The sequence below is a fragment of the Natator depressus genome, chromosome 3, assembly GCF_965152275.1.
Source record: "Natator depressus isolate rNatDep1 chromosome 3, rNatDep2.hap1, whole genome shotgun sequence".
NCBI lineage: Eukaryota > Metazoa > Chordata > Testudines > Cheloniidae > Natator > Natator depressus.
The window spans coordinates 91,669,413-91,688,900 of NC_134236.1; the positions used below are offsets into that span (position 1 = coordinate 91,669,413).

General features: G+C 43.3%; 1 protein-coding gene across 2 annotated transcripts in view; it reads right to left on the reverse strand.

Moving 5' to 3' along the window:
- Positions 1-19,488, reverse strand: part of CEP85L (centrosomal protein 85L) — a 177,743-nt gene that overhangs the window by 45,744 nt on the left and 112,511 nt on the right. For both annotated transcript variants that reach the window (XM_074948308.1, XM_074948307.1), the window contains exon 4: positions 1,941-2,062. In XM_074948308.1, the coding sequence (XP_074804409.1) occupies positions 1,941-2,062 (122 nt within the window). The remainder of the gene's footprint in view (positions 1-1,940; positions 2,063-19,488) is intronic.

Sequence of the window (19,488 nt, forward strand, 5' to 3'; positions counted from 1 at the left end):
GTGCTGAGGTAGAGGGTGCACTGGAAGGAGGAGGAGCATGTCAGGTGAAAAAAGAAAAGGAGTACTTGTGGCACCTTAGAGACTAACCAATTTATTTGAGCATGAGCTTTCGTGAGCTACAGCTCACTTCATCGGATGCATACTGTGGAAACTGCAGAAGACATTATATACACAGAGACCATGAAACAATACCTCCTCCCACCCCACTCTCCTGCTGGTAATAGCTTATCTAAAGTGATCATCAAGTGGTCACTTTGGATGAGCTATTACCAGCAGGAGAGTGAGTTTGTGTGTGTGTGTTTTGGAAAAAATGGGGGGGGGGGAGTGAGAGAACCTGGATTTGTGCAGGAAATGGCCCACCTTGATTATCATACACATTGTGAAGAGAGTGGTCACTTTGGATGGGCTATTACCAGCAGGAGAGTGAGTTTGTGTGGGGGGGGGGCGGAGGGTAAGAAAACCTGGATTTGTGCTGGAAATGGCCCAACTTGATGATCACTTTGTCGTGAGGTGAGCTGTAGCTCACGAAAGCTTATGCTCAAATAAATTGGTTAGTCTCTAAGGTGCCACAAGTACGCCTTTTCTTTTTGCGAATACAGACTAACACGGCTGTTACTCTGAAACCTCTCATTATAGTGTGTCTGATAACACCCATTGTTTCATGTTCTCTGTGTATATAAAATCTTCCTACTATATTTTCCACTGCATGCAGTGGGCTGTAGCCCACGAAAGCTTATGCTCAAATAAATTGGTTAGTCTCTAAGGTGCCACAAGTACTCCTGTTCTTCTTGTATTTAGCAGTGACACTTTGAATTAGCCCATGTCTACACTACAAAATTATGTCAACCCAGCTGACTGACACAACCAACGCAGTTATTCAATCGCTTGTGCGTATGCACACTTGGCTTCTTGTGTCGGCAGTGCATGTCCTCACCAGGAGCACTTGTATCGATTGTAATGTCAGTGTCGGGCATTGTGGGACAGCTCCTGAAAGCCCACCAACAGTCAATGTAAACAATACGGTGTCAACACTGACACTGCATTGACCTAATTACATCAACTATGACTCTACGCTATTTGGAGAGGTGGTGTTACTAAATCAATATAGAGAGGCACTTATGTCGGTGGGAGCCAAATTTAAGTGAAGACACTTTCACAGCTAGATCAACACAAGGTAGCTTACACCAATTTAACCGCGTAGTGTAGACCAGGCCTTAGTCTCTCTCACCTGAAGAGCTCTGTGTAAGCTCAAAAGCTTGTCTCTCCCAACAACAGAAGTTGGTCCAATAAAATATATTCTCACCCACCCTGTCTTGATCACGGTCCTCTTCTGATTGTTTCATACCACTGATTATAAAGGAAGCGTTTATCTAGACATTTATTCTGGATTTATCATTCTCTGAGTAACACATAGGAATGTTTGAATGCACTTTTACCATTTGCATAACTCTATGGCGTCAATTTCTCAAATCTTTAAGAGCTTGGTTTGACTATATCATTGAACAACTGTAGCATTCACCCCCCCTTTCACTTTTCATAGGGAAAAATCTCAAGAATGGGTTACAAATAACCAAATTTTGTCCTCCAAGTCATTTTCAAGGAATTGTTCAGGCTGAAAAAAGGTAAATTAAGGTTTTACAGACAGCTTCTTAATCTTAGGGGCAACAGTCCTAGACAATGATCTCATTCGCCTTTCTCTCAACCAATGTCAATGAAAAGACAGACAAATTACACTATGTCCCTGATCCTGCAAAGGCACGCACGTGCACACAACTGCACACACTGACTAGTCCCGTTTGTACATGAGTCTTTGCACGACTGAGTCCTAAAACCTTCTTTGAACCAGGTCGTTGTGAAAGTCAACATCTATAGTACTTTCTATGTCAATAATCTGGTCTATTACTTAACACAGCAATTGAAGACAAGAAAGGATTACTCACCGATCAATCACAATTTCTTTCTGTCTTAGCAACCCTTCTTTGATTTTCATAAGGGATTCCCAATTACTGAAATCCTGATAGCCTGTACCTGTGTAACCTTGACGAGACGATCCAGTCAGAACCTGCATTTTAAAAAATGATATAGATTAGTTCAAAGAACAGTAATTGTAAGAATTTTTTCCGTGTTCTATGAGTTTCAAGTGTAAAGTTCTTTCTGAAACATAAAACATTCTTGTATTTAATTTTGCAGTTTTACTTAAAGGAAAACTGAGCAAAGAATTAAGCATACAGTAAAGTTAACTTTTTTTAAAAAAGCAAAGAAACTTTGATCCAAAAGATCCCATTTTCAAACTCATCTTAGATTACTCTGAAAGTATTGTTAAGGCAATATCCTCTGAAATTAGAGCTGGAGGAAAAAAGGCCATTAAGAGGTCAAATATTGTGGTTAAGGGAAATACTGTTGAAAATTTGATACACATTTTTATGCACTTGCTGCAGTTTTTTTGAGCAGAATCAAAAGATTTCCTGATGGTATTAGAGCAGTGGTTCTCAACCTTTCCAGACTACTGTAACCCCTTATCTTGCATACCCCAAGTTTCACTTCACTTAAACTGCTTGCTTACAAAATGAGACATAAAAATACAAAAAAAAAGTGTCATAGCACACTATTAAGGAAAAATTGCTTCCTTTCTCATTTTTACCATATAATTATAAAATAAATTGATTGCAATATAAATATTGTATTTACATTTCAGTGTGATAATTGAGCCTGTTTTTCATTTGTGAGCCTTGTCTGAAGCCCGAGCCCCAGGCAGCGGGGCTGAAGCATATAACTTAACTTTGCAAGGCCCCCTGTGGCGTGGGGCCCTGGGCAATTGCCCTGCTTGCCATCTCTTAATGCCGGCCCTGCACTCGGGAGCCCCCTAAACCTATCCCGTGATCTCCCTGGGGGTTGGAACTCACAGGTTGAGAAAAACTGATCTAGATGAGTTGAGTACCCCAGAAGACCTCTGTGTACCTCTGGTTGAGAACCACTGTATTAGAGCACTTGGCACTAGATTCACAAAGGTACTTAGGTGCCTGACTCCAACATTTTAGGCACCACTAACACTCACAAAATCATTGATCAGCTGCCACCTAACCCTGTAGGCACCCAACATTCCCTCTGGTGTACATGCACAAAAAGCTGCACAAGTCCTGATGCCCAGCTTAAGCCCTGGTGAGATCCTCAAACTAGGCATTTCCCCACCGATCTCCTCAGCAGAGCCAATCCCAGACATGCTCTGAGCATGCCTAACCTGCACAGAAGACAGCTGGGGGTGAGCAGTTTGGGAATTTCTGTGGCTGTGGGGATGTGCACGTTGGCAATGTTGAGGGCAGGTAGGAGTACGTGTTGCGGTGTACCCAATAGCTCCAGTGATTAGAGTATGCTCCTATGGGAGAGGTGGGAGATCAAGGTTTGAATTTGCATACTGCCTGATTTGAAGCAGGGACTTGAACCCAGTTCTCTCGCATGCAGGTGAGTGCCCCAGGCTATTGTGTATTCTGGGGTGTCTGTCTCTCTCCTGATGAAGCTGTATAATTTGTATAAATAGTTAAATATTCACTGAAGCAGAGACTTGAACCTTACTCTCCCATATCCCAGGAAATGCCCTAACTGCCAGACTATAGAGTCAGTCTCTCACTTTCTCTCTCTCTCTCTCTCTCTCTGGCCCAATGCATATTTATATAGAGGAACAACTCCAACAGGAGAGACACCGTGTTCCAGGATGCCCAATAGGCTGGTAGTTAGGGCACTTGGCTGGAATGTGGGAGACCTGGGGTGAAATCCCTTCTCCAAATCAGACAGAGCAGGGGTTTGAAAACAGTTCTTCCCCATACCAGGGGAGTGCCTAGCCACTGGGCTATTTGCTACAACAGGGAGAGAAAGTATCTCTCTCTCCCCACCTCTCAAAAAAGGGCTGAACTGGCTTAAGTACCTAACTCCAGGAGAGAGTTCATGGCTGGGAATCCAGAGTGGAGACGGGCGCCTCCTTCTGGCCTGTTAGTCAGGTACCAGATCAAAGGGAGTCAGGTGCCCAAGGGTGCTCGACCAGTTTGTACAGTGGGGGTGCTGAGAGCAATTGAACCAAACTGTAAAAACTCTGTACACAACGGAAACCACTTCAAGCCAGGGGGTGCTTCCACATACCCCCGGCAGCCCTAGTTCCAGCACCTATGTAGGTGCCTAAGTACCTTTGTGGATCTGGGCCCTAAGTCCTGCTCCTTTCCTCTGCATTTCACTCTGCTATCTTCGGAGGCTCCCCATTCAACTTGCTGGCTTCTGTGAATCCCTTTCTTAGGCGTCTAACTCTCCTCATAAAACATATGGGAGCCTGGGTGCCTGCCTAGGAGCTATGACTCTCACTAGGCAGCCGGGCACCTTGGAGTTAAGTGTTTCAAGGCCTAAATCCCCTTTGTGAATCTAGCCCTTGGCATCTTGAGATCTTCAAATATCATTTTATCATCCTTCAGCCAACCACTAGATTTCACCTCCAATGAATTACATGAAAAAATTATGTAATCCCCATGAATATATGTACCTTTAAAATATATATAAATTGGGTTTAAATTCAGCACACAGAGGCCTGGATTGTCCTCCCATCAGTCCTAGTGCGTGGCTGAGAGGGGTGCTCATTAGGACCTGTGACAAAGATTAGCAAATTTTAGTATTTAATTTGATGATTTAACTAGTTGATTTGGTATTGATTTGAAAGTTGCATTGTTTTCTTTTTAGTTTGATTTATTATTAGTAATATTCATTTTGGTGATGTGTTTTCTTGATTTTATTTTCAAGTGGCTTAATAAAATTTTTAAAAAGGTACTGAGACACATTTCTTTTGATAAGTTACAAAAGTCAAGAATCTTTGACGCCCTGGGTGGATATTGGCCTTTCAATCTAAGTCAGACCAGCTCCCTCTCATTAGTCTTTGCTTCTCACAAGATCCTAAAATCACTGTCCCATCATCCCCTCCAACAATTTTTTTCCAGGTCTGGTGCAGGGGATGTTATGCCCCAATGCAAAAACACTAACAGAATTTGTTTTGCATGGCCAAACAAAGCATGCCTTACAAAACTTAGTTGTACCAATGACAAGAGGCTGGATTGCATAATAAAAATCAGTAAAAGGTGGCCATATTTGGTGGCATATAGCATTTCCTTTGCTGGTTCTCCCATTACAGAGCTGCCTGCCTCCTACCCCAGCTACTGGACCCTTTTAGGCTACAATCAGACAGAGAGAGGAAACAATCTTGAATCTTACCAGATCAGATTCCCTATTTTAGCACCTTTCCCTGCCTCTCAGAGCCAGGGATTCTCTGCCTTCCTAAGAAAACTCATTAGTTTGATATCTTGATTCAGTGTCCCATGCACTGCATAGCTATGAAATTATCAGCGCTGAAATCACAACTCTTGCTGTGTGATACAGCAGCCTATTTCATTAATGACAGTGTGTCAACTGGTGGAATAAATCGTTGGAACAAAAAATACAGTTGCAGTCAGCAAGGTCTTTTGCTTGAGGGACAAGGTTTATAAAAAGAAAGCAAAAATAAGTTAATATAAGCAGAAAAGAAGTGTTAACAGATTCTCCAAAGTTTGAGGTTCAATCCAGTCACATGACATGGGTGTGGAGCACAGGTGCCAGCTTCCTCTGGGCCCACGAGGTGCTCAACCCCCAGCTCCGCCCCCACCATACCCCCCCCAAGTCCCCACCCACACCCCACCTCTTCCCCCCCACACCCCACCTCTTCCCGGCCAGTTCCACCCCCTCCCCTGAACATGCCCCATCCCCACTTTTCTTCCTTCCTCCCAGAGCCTCCTGCATGCCGCAAAACTGTTCATCATGGCGGGCAGGAAGCGCTGAGAGGGAGTGGGAGGAGTTGATCAGCGGGGCCACCAGCGGGCAAGAGGTGCTGGCGGGGGTGAGGGGGCTGGCTGCCAGTGGGTGCTAAGCACCTGCACATTTTTTTCCATGAATGCTCCAGCCCTGGAGCACCCACAGAGTCGACGCCTATGGTATGGAGTCTAGCCTTCCCAAAGGCATTCTCTCCCTCCTGTCTCCAAAATAGCCAGTCTACAGACGTTCCCTTGAGTGTCTGAGTAAAAGGAAGGGAAGTTGAATAGAGGCAACTTCCTGCCTGCATATTCTGTCACAGGATGGCAGGGTCTGGCATCATCAAAAGAGTTAAGGGCTTGTCTGCATGGGGAATTATTCTGAAATAGATATTCCAGATTAACTCCCTGTGTGGGTGCTCTTATTTTGGAATAAAATACCCTGAAGTTTATCTGGAATAGCTATGCAATTTTCATTTGTACCCTACCTTAATCCGAATTAACTTGGTGTAGATGAGCCCTGCTAGTTCGAATCTGGCCCCATAAGCAATAGGCACGACACAGAATTTGTGAAGATCTACACTTTGAGATCTACTGATGAAAAATGCTACGTAAGAGCTAGGTCTAATGATTATTATTTAAATTGTCGGGCATATCTTCCAAAGGAGACATAAAACAAAAAGACTCTGAGCAACTGCAGTCAAAGATCTTAAAACACTTTTTACAAGGGAATGGGTATGCTGACCAGATTCCAACAAGGGCAATTTTACATAAACTTCCTCTTGTACTTTCAACTAGCAAAACTATTCTTCAGTTTCTCTCCTAAAATATTTTGCATAATGAAATGACAATATATAAATTAAGACTGTAAATGAATATAAATGTTATATCATTGCTTGAACAAGGCAAGTTCTGGCTCTTATACTGACCAATGAGAATGAACATGTTGGCCAAATTTAGACAGCCTTATGCACAATGCAATGGCATTTCAGTTTGTCTGTCTGTCTGTAATGAGGTAACTTTTGAATGCCACATCCAATCAAGTCCGAAATTTCAGGGAATGTTCTAGGCACCAATGACCAGCACCCTATTGATCCCAGGAGAAATCAAAAACCTGAAAAGGGTGAAATGGGGGCACATGAATTTTCTGCCAGGTCTTTAGCACACCAAGCCTCAAGCAAATCTCCAATTGTCTATAGATCAAAGAAGTGGTTGATGGCACCCATTACACTTTATAGCATAACAATACTCCCGTCTCATATTTTTATTCCTTTCCCAGAGAGAAAAAAGATGTCTGGTGGAGGGGGGAGAGGGAATGGAGGCATACATGGAGAACTCCTGGTGGGTGAGGGATGTTGGGGGACCCCGGCATGGGGATGAAGGAGTTAAGGTTTAATGAAGGATTACATAGAGTCTCTGCCATGGGGCAGGGAAGATGGAAGATTCTACTATGGGAGGAAACAGGCACACAGAGCCCTCTGGCATAGAGGGGAATGGAAGGTATGGGGAAAAGCAAGGATGGAGGGGCACACAGAGATACTACTATGGGGGAGGGATGAGGGACCCCGGTATGGGAGAGTTGCAGGGAGTCCCTGAAAAGAGATGTTGGCACAGTGAGCTTGTGGGAGAGGAATGGAGAAATGCAAGGAGCACCTGGTGTGTGCAATGAGCTAAGATTACACAAGCTACAAAGCGTGCAACTCCCTAGTCTTTAGAAAAGCACCTAAAATGTGCAGCGTCTGTCAGTGACCTGTCAATGCCACTTGAAAACAAGACAGAATACACACTGGAAAGTTAAACATATAATGATTAATGATTTGCCAAATAGTTGCTATATAATGGGGGATGTGTCAATATATGTACACACAGTACCAAAGGTCTATTTACGTGACTTTCACAAACAAACTTTTTGCTATTGGAACATAGCATTCTCATAGATGTGCACAATGTTTAGAGAGCATCATAATTTTCTATGAAACCTATCAAACCTAGGTGTTTTTACTGGTCATTCCAAACTGACAAATTATTTTTCCATTTCTTGTATCCTTTTTGTTCTGTGCTATAAATACTTTAATAGGGCCCAGAATAACAAAGGTTCACTTCACTCATTTAGAGCACATGGTGTTGAATACTCTCAACAGCTTTCTAAATAGTTTGAATTGTGCCATGATAGAAACACAGGTGGTCCAATTACATTTGAGAACTTTTTGTCCTTTCAAGCCCTCAAACCATGTAATGAGAATACAGTTTGTTTTTAACAGCATATCCAGTAAAGCCAACAACACGTTCCCACTTCAAACACCGTCACCCTCCACTGCAACGAGAAAAGATGCCCGTCTGAAACACCCAGCATTCTTTTCCAACTGCCCCTAGAAAACATGACTATTTTTGCTAGCTGGCACCTCTTCCAAGCATATCTAACTCAGATTGAAAACATCTGTTCAGTTAAAACAGTATCCTTTGCACACGGACATCCAAAGCCCCACTAGCTTGTTTTTGAACAAGGGCTTGGCCTTGACTTTCAGGACCTGGCAATCCTTCAAGTCACAGCTGAGACACAGCTAGTTGCTGGAAAAAAAAAATCTTTGCTGTACTGGCTTATATGCAAAATATTTATTGCTCGGACACAAATTACTGACCGATACCATCATGTTTTCTAACAGTGGGAAAAGAATTTTTCTCTAGACTCCCAAGATATTAACATTCAGATAATTTAACCAAGCAGTATTTGGGGTCCAGTTTTCAATGACAATATTAAAATCTCGTCCTCAACCATGCTCATGCTTTTTGCCTCAGAAAGCACCGAGTAGCTCAGCACATATAATTAGATAGGGCCAAAATGCTGAGGGCCTATGCTGAAAAAAAGTTAATGATTTTTCATATAATCTTCCCTGAAAGTTGTATTTTAATAAGTTATTAAAATATATTAAGTTCTACTTTACAACAGTAAAGTTTCCAGCTGCCCACTACTGTTTTGCACAACCAGCAAGAAGCCAAAATTATATTGTTTAAGTGAATGATACTTCTGACCAGTTGCTTGCAGTCCAAACAGCTGTTTCAAAACCCCACACTTTTTATGGACTGTACATAGCCCCTCTGTAACAATGTAATTTACAGACATCATTATGTAAGGGCATGATACCCCCCTCTGCAGAGGGGCCAAGGTGATGGAACCGGTGCAGCTCTGCCGCACAAGAGTAGCAGGATTTTTCTTCCCCCCCCCCCCCTTTTTTTTTTTTTTTTAAGAGGGGGAGGGAGGTAAGGAGGGGGTGGTGTAGGAGTTAGGAGGAGGAGCAAACCATAAACCTGTGTGGCATGCACCTCAACTCCACAACAGTTCCCATATCAACCTAAAAAGGTTAGAGTGGGCAGGGGGGAAGGAAGTAAGGCTGTGTGTACTGCCCGACTTGAAGTCTGTGCCACCACTCTTCACTGCTATTTCAAACAGCACCATATCAGTGCACACTAGGGAACTTTTAGTTTATACTAGCAGGACCTATATGGGCCAGTTAACATGCAAATCACATCCCTCTAGTGTATGTTCCATGTATACAAACCCTAAGGTGCGATAAAATCTGTTAATGCCTCTGCAAATCCAGCACACTCTGGGTCACAGTTTGTCCTAAATTATAACCATGCAACCCTACTGAAGTCAATAGTATCTAGTGGAGCTCTGCAGAGACTGCTGTTAAGTCCAGTCTTCTTTAACATCTTTATTAAGTGAAGAAGAAAAGTGAGTCATCCAAAAGATCAGAAAACAGCGACAGGAAATAATGAAATTCAGCTTGGAAAAATGCACCCTAATACAACTTGGGAAATGCGTATACTTGATGTGAGGATGTAACCTGGAAAGCAGCTATGAGAGAGATCGTGGGTTAAAAATGGACAATAAAAATTAGACACATTTGCAATATAATGTGGCTGCAAAAAAAGGTTAATGCAGTTTTGGGCTCCATACACAAAATCATCACATTATGGAGGAGAGAAGAAGAGGTTAACCTCTTTATATACAGCTCTGGTGTGAACCCATGTGGAATACTATGTTCAGTTTTGGGCACCACATAACAGAAAGATATTGAGGTACTGAAGGGAGTTTGGAGAAGGGCAACCAAAAAGATCCGGGACCCGAAGGGACTGATTTATGAGGAAGGATTAAGAGACCACATGCATAGTTTGGAGAGACGTAACAGTCTGTAAATATCTCCATGGAAAGAAGGAAATTATTTAATTGGTGCATGCACCATGCACAACTAAGTAGTGTGATGAAATTACAGAAGCGAAAATGTAGGCTAACACCAGGAAAAACCTAATGACAGTGAGATATAATAGGTAGTGCAAAAGTCTCCCAAAGAAAGTGTTGGAAACCAAATCACTTAATTTTTTTTTTTAAACTACGTTGGACAAAAAACTCTAGAGAAAATAGAGAATAAGCTTGTCCTAGCAGAGAGATGGTGAGGATGACTTAATAGGTCTTTTTCTTCCTAATGTCTATGATTGGGATTGCACAGGTGTAGCTGTGGGCAGAATTCACCCCACTGTGTCTACCAAAGTGTCTACTTAAGTAGCAAGCACATATACTGTAAAACATGCCCACTAATAATTACAAAAGGGTCCATATGAATGTGCACACAAGGGATTTCTGCAGAACAAAAGGCTAGAATGACAGTTGCATTAATTGGTACCCCACTTCACAGAAGTCAAAATTAGCACTGGCAATTTGGAGTCTAAAGTTGGCAAAAAACAATACAAGTTTCATTTCCCAGTTTTAAGTGTTACATTGTTTTGAGCATTAATCTCGTATGACTGTACATAACAGATTCTAAAGTGATATAGTTTAGAAAGTAGTACATAAAATACTGTTTAAAGTATTTTTCCTCCCTCTTGTCCTGTCTTTGTAGTTGTTGTTTAGATTTAATAGTGATAAATAGTTGTTTTGCTTTGATAGGTTGGTCAAATTTGCCTCTACTCTATTACATGGACCTATATTCTTGAATTCCATTGTATAATTGTTTAACATTATTCAATAAAAATATTTATTAAAAAGAAAAATGCTACTTAGGTCAGCTTGTGACCAACAATGCTACTATTGCTGTTTTTGTGAGCAACTCAATAACTAACAGAATAAGGCTTTGAATAGAAAAAAATATGAAAAGGTAACAATGTACACAACACTATATTGCATTGTAAAAGCAACATTTCTTCCAAAACATTCAGTGAAATTTTCTTAGTACTAATGTTTTACCTAGACATGAACTGGAATGGTATATTAAGCATAAGACATGATTCACACTGATTTATTTCAGAATATAAAAGTCAAAGAAAAGAACCAGGAGAGAAAATATAAAAATATATTGTACGAAGTAACAGGACAGAAACATACAAACTATTTTGTTTTCATTAAGGTGAAATTAACTTTCACTTGCTTAGCCATACTTTATTTTCAGAACAACAACAGTGGAAGAAGAGGAGACATAAAATAATTAGAGGCTTAACAGACATGTTCACCAGTAGGACTTTGAACTTTTTAAATTTTTAGATACATGAGCCAAATGAGGGGGAATACAGAGGGAAATATCAACTTATCAATCAAGTCATCTGTAAGGGCTTAGGATCTCTGAAGGTTAGTTGTATTGCACTAAATGCACCAATTAAAGAGTACAAGAAAGAGCTCAAAATGGGCATTTGCTTTGAGTGTAATGGGTTGTTGTCGCCACGTACAACGATGGAGTGAGCTGTAGCTCACGAAAGCTTATGCTCAAATAAAGTTGTTAATCTCTAAGGTGCCACAAGTCCTCCTTTTCTTTTTGCATGTACATCTTGTACACGGTAGGTTGCTACTAGCAGTCCTGGCTTCTGTACCAGATATGGACTGTCTACAGAGCTTCCTTCCGAGGGAGGGAGGGAGAGAGAGACACCCCGACCGACCAGATGTAAACCCTATAAGACTCTTTAATACACTGCCAGGAATAGCTACTGTGAGCTTTAAGGAGGTATGTGACACACAGCATCACCTAATGGTTGATCTGTACAATACAGTTTAGCACTCCATTACAGTTGCAATGTATGCAATCTTAGCCCTGGTCTACACTAGGACTTTAGGTCGAATTTAGCAGCTTTAAATCGATGTAAACCTGCACCTGTCCACACGATGAAGCTCTTTATTTCGACTTAAAGGGCTCTTACTCCACCCCTGACAAGTGGATTAGCGCTTAAATCGGCCTTGCCAGGTCAAATTTGGGGTACTGTGGACACAATTCGACGGTATTGGCCTCCGGGAGCTATCCCAGAGTGCTCCATTGTGACTGCTCTGGACAGCACTCTCAACTCAGATGCATGATTGTTTGCCGTTGCTCTGACGCAGGGAGGGGCGACTGACGACATGGCTTACAGGGTTGGCTTACAGGGAGCTAAAATCAACAAAGGGGGTGGAGTATTTCAGGCAGGACTTCACGGAGGGTTCCAATAAGAAATGGTGCACCTAAGTTATTGTTCTTCTTGGAACAAGGAGGTTAGTCTGGCCTCTGATTGATACATGGCTAGATTTATCTCGCTGCACCTTCTCTGTGAGTGACTGCAGGGTGACCTAGAGGAATGAGTCCCCTAGACGGGGGGCGGGGGTTTGCAAATGAGTACAAAACAAATCTGGTCTATTTCTTGTTTTGATACACTCCATCTATCTTTTACATCTTTGGCTGGCAGCAGACGGTGCAGAAGGACTGCATGCCATCCACATCTCATGGTTGCTCGGCAGAAGATGATGCAATAGGACTGCTAGCAATCCGTATCACCTGCCTGCTCACCATAAGATGGTTCAATAGGACTGACTGCAGGACTAAAGAGAATGACTTGATCAAGTCACTCCAAATTTAGCCCCTGCGCCCATGTCTGCCCAGGCGCTCCTGAATGACCTCACACAGGCGACCAGGAGCACCTCAGACATGACGATGATGGCTACCAGTCCTATTGCACCGTCTGCTGCCACAAGGCAATGGGTTGCTGCTGCTGTTTAGCAATGCAGTACCGCGTCTGCCAGCACCCAGGAGACATACGGTGACAGTGAGCTGAGCGGGCTCCATGCTTGCCGTGATATGGCGTCTGCACAGGTAACTCAGGGAAAAAAAGGCGCAAAACGATTGTCTGCCCTTGCTTTCACGGAGGGAGGGAGGGAAGGAGGGAGGGAACGGGGGCCTGACGATATGTACCCAGAACCACCCGTGACAATGTTTTACCCCCATCAGGCATTGGGATCTCAACCCAGAATTCCAATGGTCAGCGGAGACTGTGGGAACTGTGGGATAGCTACCCACAGTGCAACGCTCCGGAAGTCGACTCTAGCCTCGGTACTGTGGAAGCACTCCGCTGAGTTAATGCACTTAGAGCATTTTCTGTGGGGACACACACACTCAAATATATAAAACCGATTTCTAAAAAAACAACTTCTATAAACTCGACCTAATTTCATAGTGTAGACATACCCTTAGGGTCTGACACTGCTGGCACCTATTACTGGGCAGAGTACTCACTATCACGAACAGCTCCATGACTACGTGAGGCCAATGAACCCATTTATGTTATGGAGGGAGTGATCCTGAGACTCTGCATCCAGTAGCAGCAGGACTGAGCCCCACCTGCATGCATTTGCATGTGGCAAATGACACTGCGGTAGGCTCCTCCGAATCTACAAGTGCCTAGAGCCAATGGGCTGCGGAGCAGGGAGCTAGGCCCAGCCCCACAGGACAGAAGCAGCTGCACAGGGGAAGTGAGGGGCAGATTCAGTCCCCTACCGCGCCCTCCCACCCCCCGAATATTTTCACTGCCATTCACATCTTAATGTGCCCTTCACAGAGGCATAAAAGGTACCATGTATGGAGGTCACTATTAGCGACAGACACCCCACACGATAAGCAGTGCCTCAAGCCTAGTGAGTGCTTCCTACCATCGGTGCCTACCATCGAAACCAACTATTAAAACAAACTTGAAAGTATAAAATAAGAATTAAAAAACACTTAACAAGTGTGAACTGCTAACTAACTGTTGACAGGTTAGCTTTTCTCCTTAATTAGCTACCTACACAGAAAAAAACCCATGAGGTAATCCTCACAGTGGGCTCTGACACAGGCAATGAGCAGTGAGAAGGAAGTCAGCGGGTCAGGAAGGCACTGACCTGATATAGCCTCCGGAGAGGCCATAAGGAGGTGCAGGATACATGTGTCTCCTCAACAAATACTGCTGCAAAAAATTCTCTGGCTCTGGCATTTTGGAATAGATGTGTGCAACCACGTGAAGAACTGCTCAGGAGGGAAATACAGCTAGGCCTCGCTGTGTTGAATTGGGCAATCCCCCGACAAACCGAGTAAACCTACCCGGTGAAGAGGACCTGTCCAAGGACCTATGAGCTATCTGAACTCTAAGCACAGCTGGGTGCATACGGAGCCCCTGCACTGAAATGAGTTCTCCCTATAACAGCATCTTGCTCAAAAGTGTCTGGATAGCCACAAGTAGGGGTCAGCTCCCGATTGTAAGAATCGGTGAACACTAAACTGCAAATGGATCCTAACTTTCACTGCACGAAAGCTATCCCTTTGGCTAGTTTCTACTAGAAAATAGACTGAAGGGCATCTTTGGCATTTCTGGTTTAGAATTGGGTGCTGGAAGTTTTGGCTTACGTGTTTGATTGTTTTGACCAAGGTTTCAGAAAAACCCGTCATACCACCCATTTGCAAATACTTATCTTGGCATATTGATCCCATATTCCTTACCAGGCCGGATGAGTGATAGCTGAATATTTCCAATGTCCCAGAAACATTTAAAATAAAAGTGTTTACATAAAAATGATATCCAGAGACCACTCAAAGTATTTTTGATTTTTCAAAATATTCTTATTATTGAGTTTTTGTATCACTACAGACCCTGTTGTCGGCAGGCAGGATCGACCGTAGGACTTCTGCATGAGCTAAAAGCCACATGACTCTTAACCAAGAATATAGCAGATTCATCAATCTCTAGCTGGGCTAGGTGCCACTAGAAGGGGACTGACTGTAACACCAAGCAGGCATGGGTTACAACAGCACATAGTGGTCCCCACCCCATTGTGCTAGACACTATGCAAAGATAATGAGGATGGTCTCTGCTGCCCCATACAGTGTATAATCCAAGTAATTTTTATTTTGCTCAGAATCTATCCATCCACTAATCTACATATCTGTGTGTTTACGCTGCACACATCACGATGGTACTGAGTTCAGTATGAATACCTAGATAAAAAGGTATCACTTGGAGCTATGGATACCCACGTGGGTGGTGAGAACATTAGTTTTCCTCTCATGGCATGTTCTATTGTAAGAATGGCACCAGTGGTGTTCTTACCAATAACAAGATCTCTAAAAAAAAACCTAACCAACAAGTGAAAAGAATATTAACTCTGACAATACAGTTTTGCAAGGTACATAACAGATACACACGGTCACGGGTAACTCTGTCATGGCACAAGAATGTTGTCTCCATTGTGGCATGGTGTCAGGCACTCCGTTATGCTCCACAACTTTCTCATCTATGCCACTTCTGAGCCAGCACACTCTTACATTGCGAAAGAGGAATTCCCGGAGTTGTGGACTTGATTATATACCTCCTTCTGCATATTGACCTCCTAACAATAAAACCATGACACACAAACGCAACAGAGATGTCATTCCTTTAAAGTCTGAGCCAACACCAATATTAATTTGTTCAGATACCCCTTCCATTTATATTCTGGCAAATGTTATGAGCACAACACACTTCTAGGTGCCACTTAATAGGATGTGAAGACCAATAGTGCCTGGAATTTTCCATAGATAACAAGTGAGTCTTTCCTAAGTATAGAAGCACTTGTTTTATTAAGTGATCATATTATCTTCCCATTACATTTAAATTCAAACATTTTTTATTGAAACACTCTGGAGACAAAAGGGGCTTTACTGGGTGAACGGCTGTGATTTTTTTTCTTTATTCTCTGAAGCTGTGTATGATACAAGTTGCTAAAATGATTTCTTCAATCCACCCTTCTGAGCCAGAAAGCAGCATAACCACAAAAAAATGTAAATATAGTTATTCATTGTGAAAAACAAGCACAAACATTAAGACCAAAAAAATCATGCACTCAAAAAGGTCAGGAAAGAGTTATAGCTGATTTACCATAAGTAGTTTTGAATATTAGAGTAGCACATAAAGACCCCAATAAGGGATCAGGGCCCCATTGTTTTAGGCATTGTACATACAAAATATAAAGACAATCTCTGCCCCAAAGATTTTCCAGTCTATACCTATGATAGAGACAATAGATGGCTAAAACAAGTGAATGAGTGGGAGCATAAGATAAACCATGAAACCATTATGATTAGCATAATAAATAACAGTCCTGGCAAAAGAACTGCCAAAAATTCCCAGTGCCTGTAAATTCATTTATCAGGTGTCATCTCCTAAACACAGCCATCTTTAAACAAGATCTGAACAGAACTATATCCAGTTAGGGGATAAGTATGTGTGGTCAATATCTCCATATCCCTAATTTATCTAGCACATGTAATAATTAGTCACTACTTATCTCTACAGTTGACCCTGCTGCCAGGGATGGGCAGAGGGTATTACCATATAGGGGAACAATCTGGGCCTCAGACTACCAGCCAAACAGTTTAGTATCCTAGGAACGTCGTTAAACTACAAGTTCCACGGGGCAGGGACTGTATTTCATTTCTGTACAGTGCCATGTATAGCCTACAGCACTACACAAATAGCAATTATTCAAGAATTTCCCCTAGAAATTAGGCCAGAATTTCTAGACTATTTTATACCCACCTTGGGCATGATTTTTCTGAGTTGCTGAGCATCCACCTCTCCCATTAACATCAGCTGGAGTTTTGGGTGCTCAGCACTTCTAAAAAAAATCAAGGCTAAGATGTCTCAAAATCGGAGAACACTTGAAAATTCTGGTCTGAATCTTTCACAGGTTCATAATGGACTAAAAATTGCAACCAATTTGGCCTCTGACAGAAAATCCATACAACTAGGACTCTGACAAGTGTGGAATAGAGTTAAGCAGATTGTGTGTGGAATAAGTGAAAGTTTCTAACTGTTTGGCTTCACTTCAGATAGCAAACCTCTTCCACTTGACATTATGAGGGGTACTTGAGACACACTTGTCTCTAACAAAACTAGCAGTTCGATATGTGGGTCCATCTGAGGGCAATCCTGTCTGTCTGTGAAAGTGTTTTCCTTCCTTGCAAGAGACGTCAGAGGCAGGAAGGTCTAGTTGGATAATACCAAAATTCAGGCCCTGAAGGCTTCTTAAGGCAAGGAGAAAGATTCTAATAATTTCCACTTCCTAGTGCATGATACCTACTACCCATTATACAGTGCTCTTCACCAGTGGATCTCAAAGAACTTTAGACAAGAGCTAGGCATATTATCCCCATTTTACAGATCAGGACACTAAGGCACAAAAAAGTAAAGCAACTTGCCCAAAGTCACACAGCAGACTTGGAGCAGAGATGGGAATCGAACTCAGGTCTCCTGAATCCCAGTCCAGTGTCCTACCCACTGGAATACACATCCTCCTGATCACTATCTGGACCAATTTCCTTATTTATGTAATGTTATTCATTGGAAAGGAAGCAATACTTGGCATAGACAGGCCAGTTCCCCAAGTGCAAACCCTTCTGTATGTCTTTGGCAGTCAAGTAAGGATGGTTTAAGACGAAGGAATGAATTAAAACTTTTTTTTAAAAAGACACTATAGAGGTTATAAAGGGTTTTTGTTTTTTAAATACATTTATTTTATACAATTGTAATACGCACATACTTGAAACCTCAGGATGCGTGGAGGATGTTTTATACCAGGGAACAACATGCTACTTGGGAAAATTATTGCAGCCAACAGGCAAAATATTTTTAACACAGTCCTTTGTGATACCTGTCTTACTTTGCTACACTCTTCCCACTAAGAAAGGTGAGAAGATATCTAAGCAAGATCACTAAATTCTTAATGTGCGGAGAGGAACAGCTGGGAGCTAGGTAGATTTATATGGAAATTTGGAGACCCAAATAATCTGTATAAAATTCTCTGGATCCTTCTGCCTCTGAGTATTTCTATTGATTGATAAACCATGAAGGGATACCACACAAATTCCCCAGTGACAGAACTAAGCACAAGCATAGATATCAGCTGTGAAGGAAGTATGCTCAACTGTTCACTTTGGAACTTTTAGTAATCTGGATATGAATGCTCTATAAGCATGCCTGCATCCAACAGGTTTGAAACCCATCATCAGTCTCCTGAATTTAGGATTTTTAAAAAAAGATTGCCACATACCAAAACACATGCACAAACATACTCATGTACTTAATATACTACTCTTGGGAGAATTCTGTGCCAAAAAAATAAAAATTCTGCATACAATATTTTAAAATTCTGCAAATTTTATTTGTCAATAAATAAATGCGGAGTGGGGAGCAAAGGCCACTGGCTGCACGGAGGTGGGCAGCCCTCCCGCCCCAGGACAGACTTGGTGGTAAGGCTGCACCCGACCCTGACACTGCGCAAAGGCTGGGCCTGCCCCAGAAACACGGTGCCCTTCCCCTCCATGCCAGAGGCACCAAGATAGCAAGTGAGAGGGACAGATTCTTGCATGCATGCCCAGTCCTGGCCCTGAATCCAGGTGTGAGGCAGGCAGGCTCAGCCTGACAGGATCCTAGTGTGCAGGGGCTTAGTGTGGGGGGGATCCAGATATGGGGCAAGAGGGTTCTGTGTGGGGCAATCTGTGGGCAGGCAGCTCGGGGGGGGGGGGTGTGGATATACAAAGGCTCATTGAGGGGTTCCAGGTTCATGGGGAAAGGGATTCTGCAGGGGGGTCCAGGTGAAGGTGGTTGGGGCTCAGCAAGGGTGTGTTAGTTAGGGGACCCAGTGGTGGGATCTGGGTGCGGGGAGAGTGGGTCTCAATGGAGTATGGGGTCTGAATGCAGCTGGTTGGAGCTCAGTGGGTTGGAGATCTGGAGGGCTCATCGGGGTGGTCCAGGTGCAGGGGGGATGGGGCTTGTCAGGGTGTGGGTTGGAGTGTGGGGAGCTCAGTGGGGGGTAGTCTGGGTTAAGGTGTGGGTGTCCAGATTCAGGGAGGTGGGGCTTGGGTGCAGGAGGGCTCCAGATGCAGGGGGGTGAGCCTTGGCAGGGTGGGGTTTCATGTGCAGGGGGTTCAGGCTGCAAGAGGGTGGGGATGAGGTTTGGCAGGGAAGTCTCTGTTTGGGGGATCCAAGTATGGCGAGCAGCTCCCCGTACAATGACGCCCACCCCGCTGCAACTGAGGAGCAATGGGGGCAGGAGGTGGGGGTGCGGAGCTTTCTGTAGCCAGGGGAGGTTTTTGGTCTGACCTGGGTCCAGCCGCTCCTTGCTGGGGAAGAGGAAGTCCCATCCTCCCCTGCCCCCAGCCCAGCCAGGACTAGCAACTGAGCCTCAGCACAGGTTAGGAGCCACCGGCCAGTGTGTGGACAGCCCAGCTCCCTCTCCCCCCACAGTGATTTCCCTCTCCACCAGCTGTTCTGAGTGCACAGAACAAAAACCTGGCTGCTGGGGAGGGGGTGAGACTGCTCTTGCCACTTCCCTTTGTTTCCCTGTCAGAAAGTCATTTTTCTCCAGGGAGGCAAAGAAATC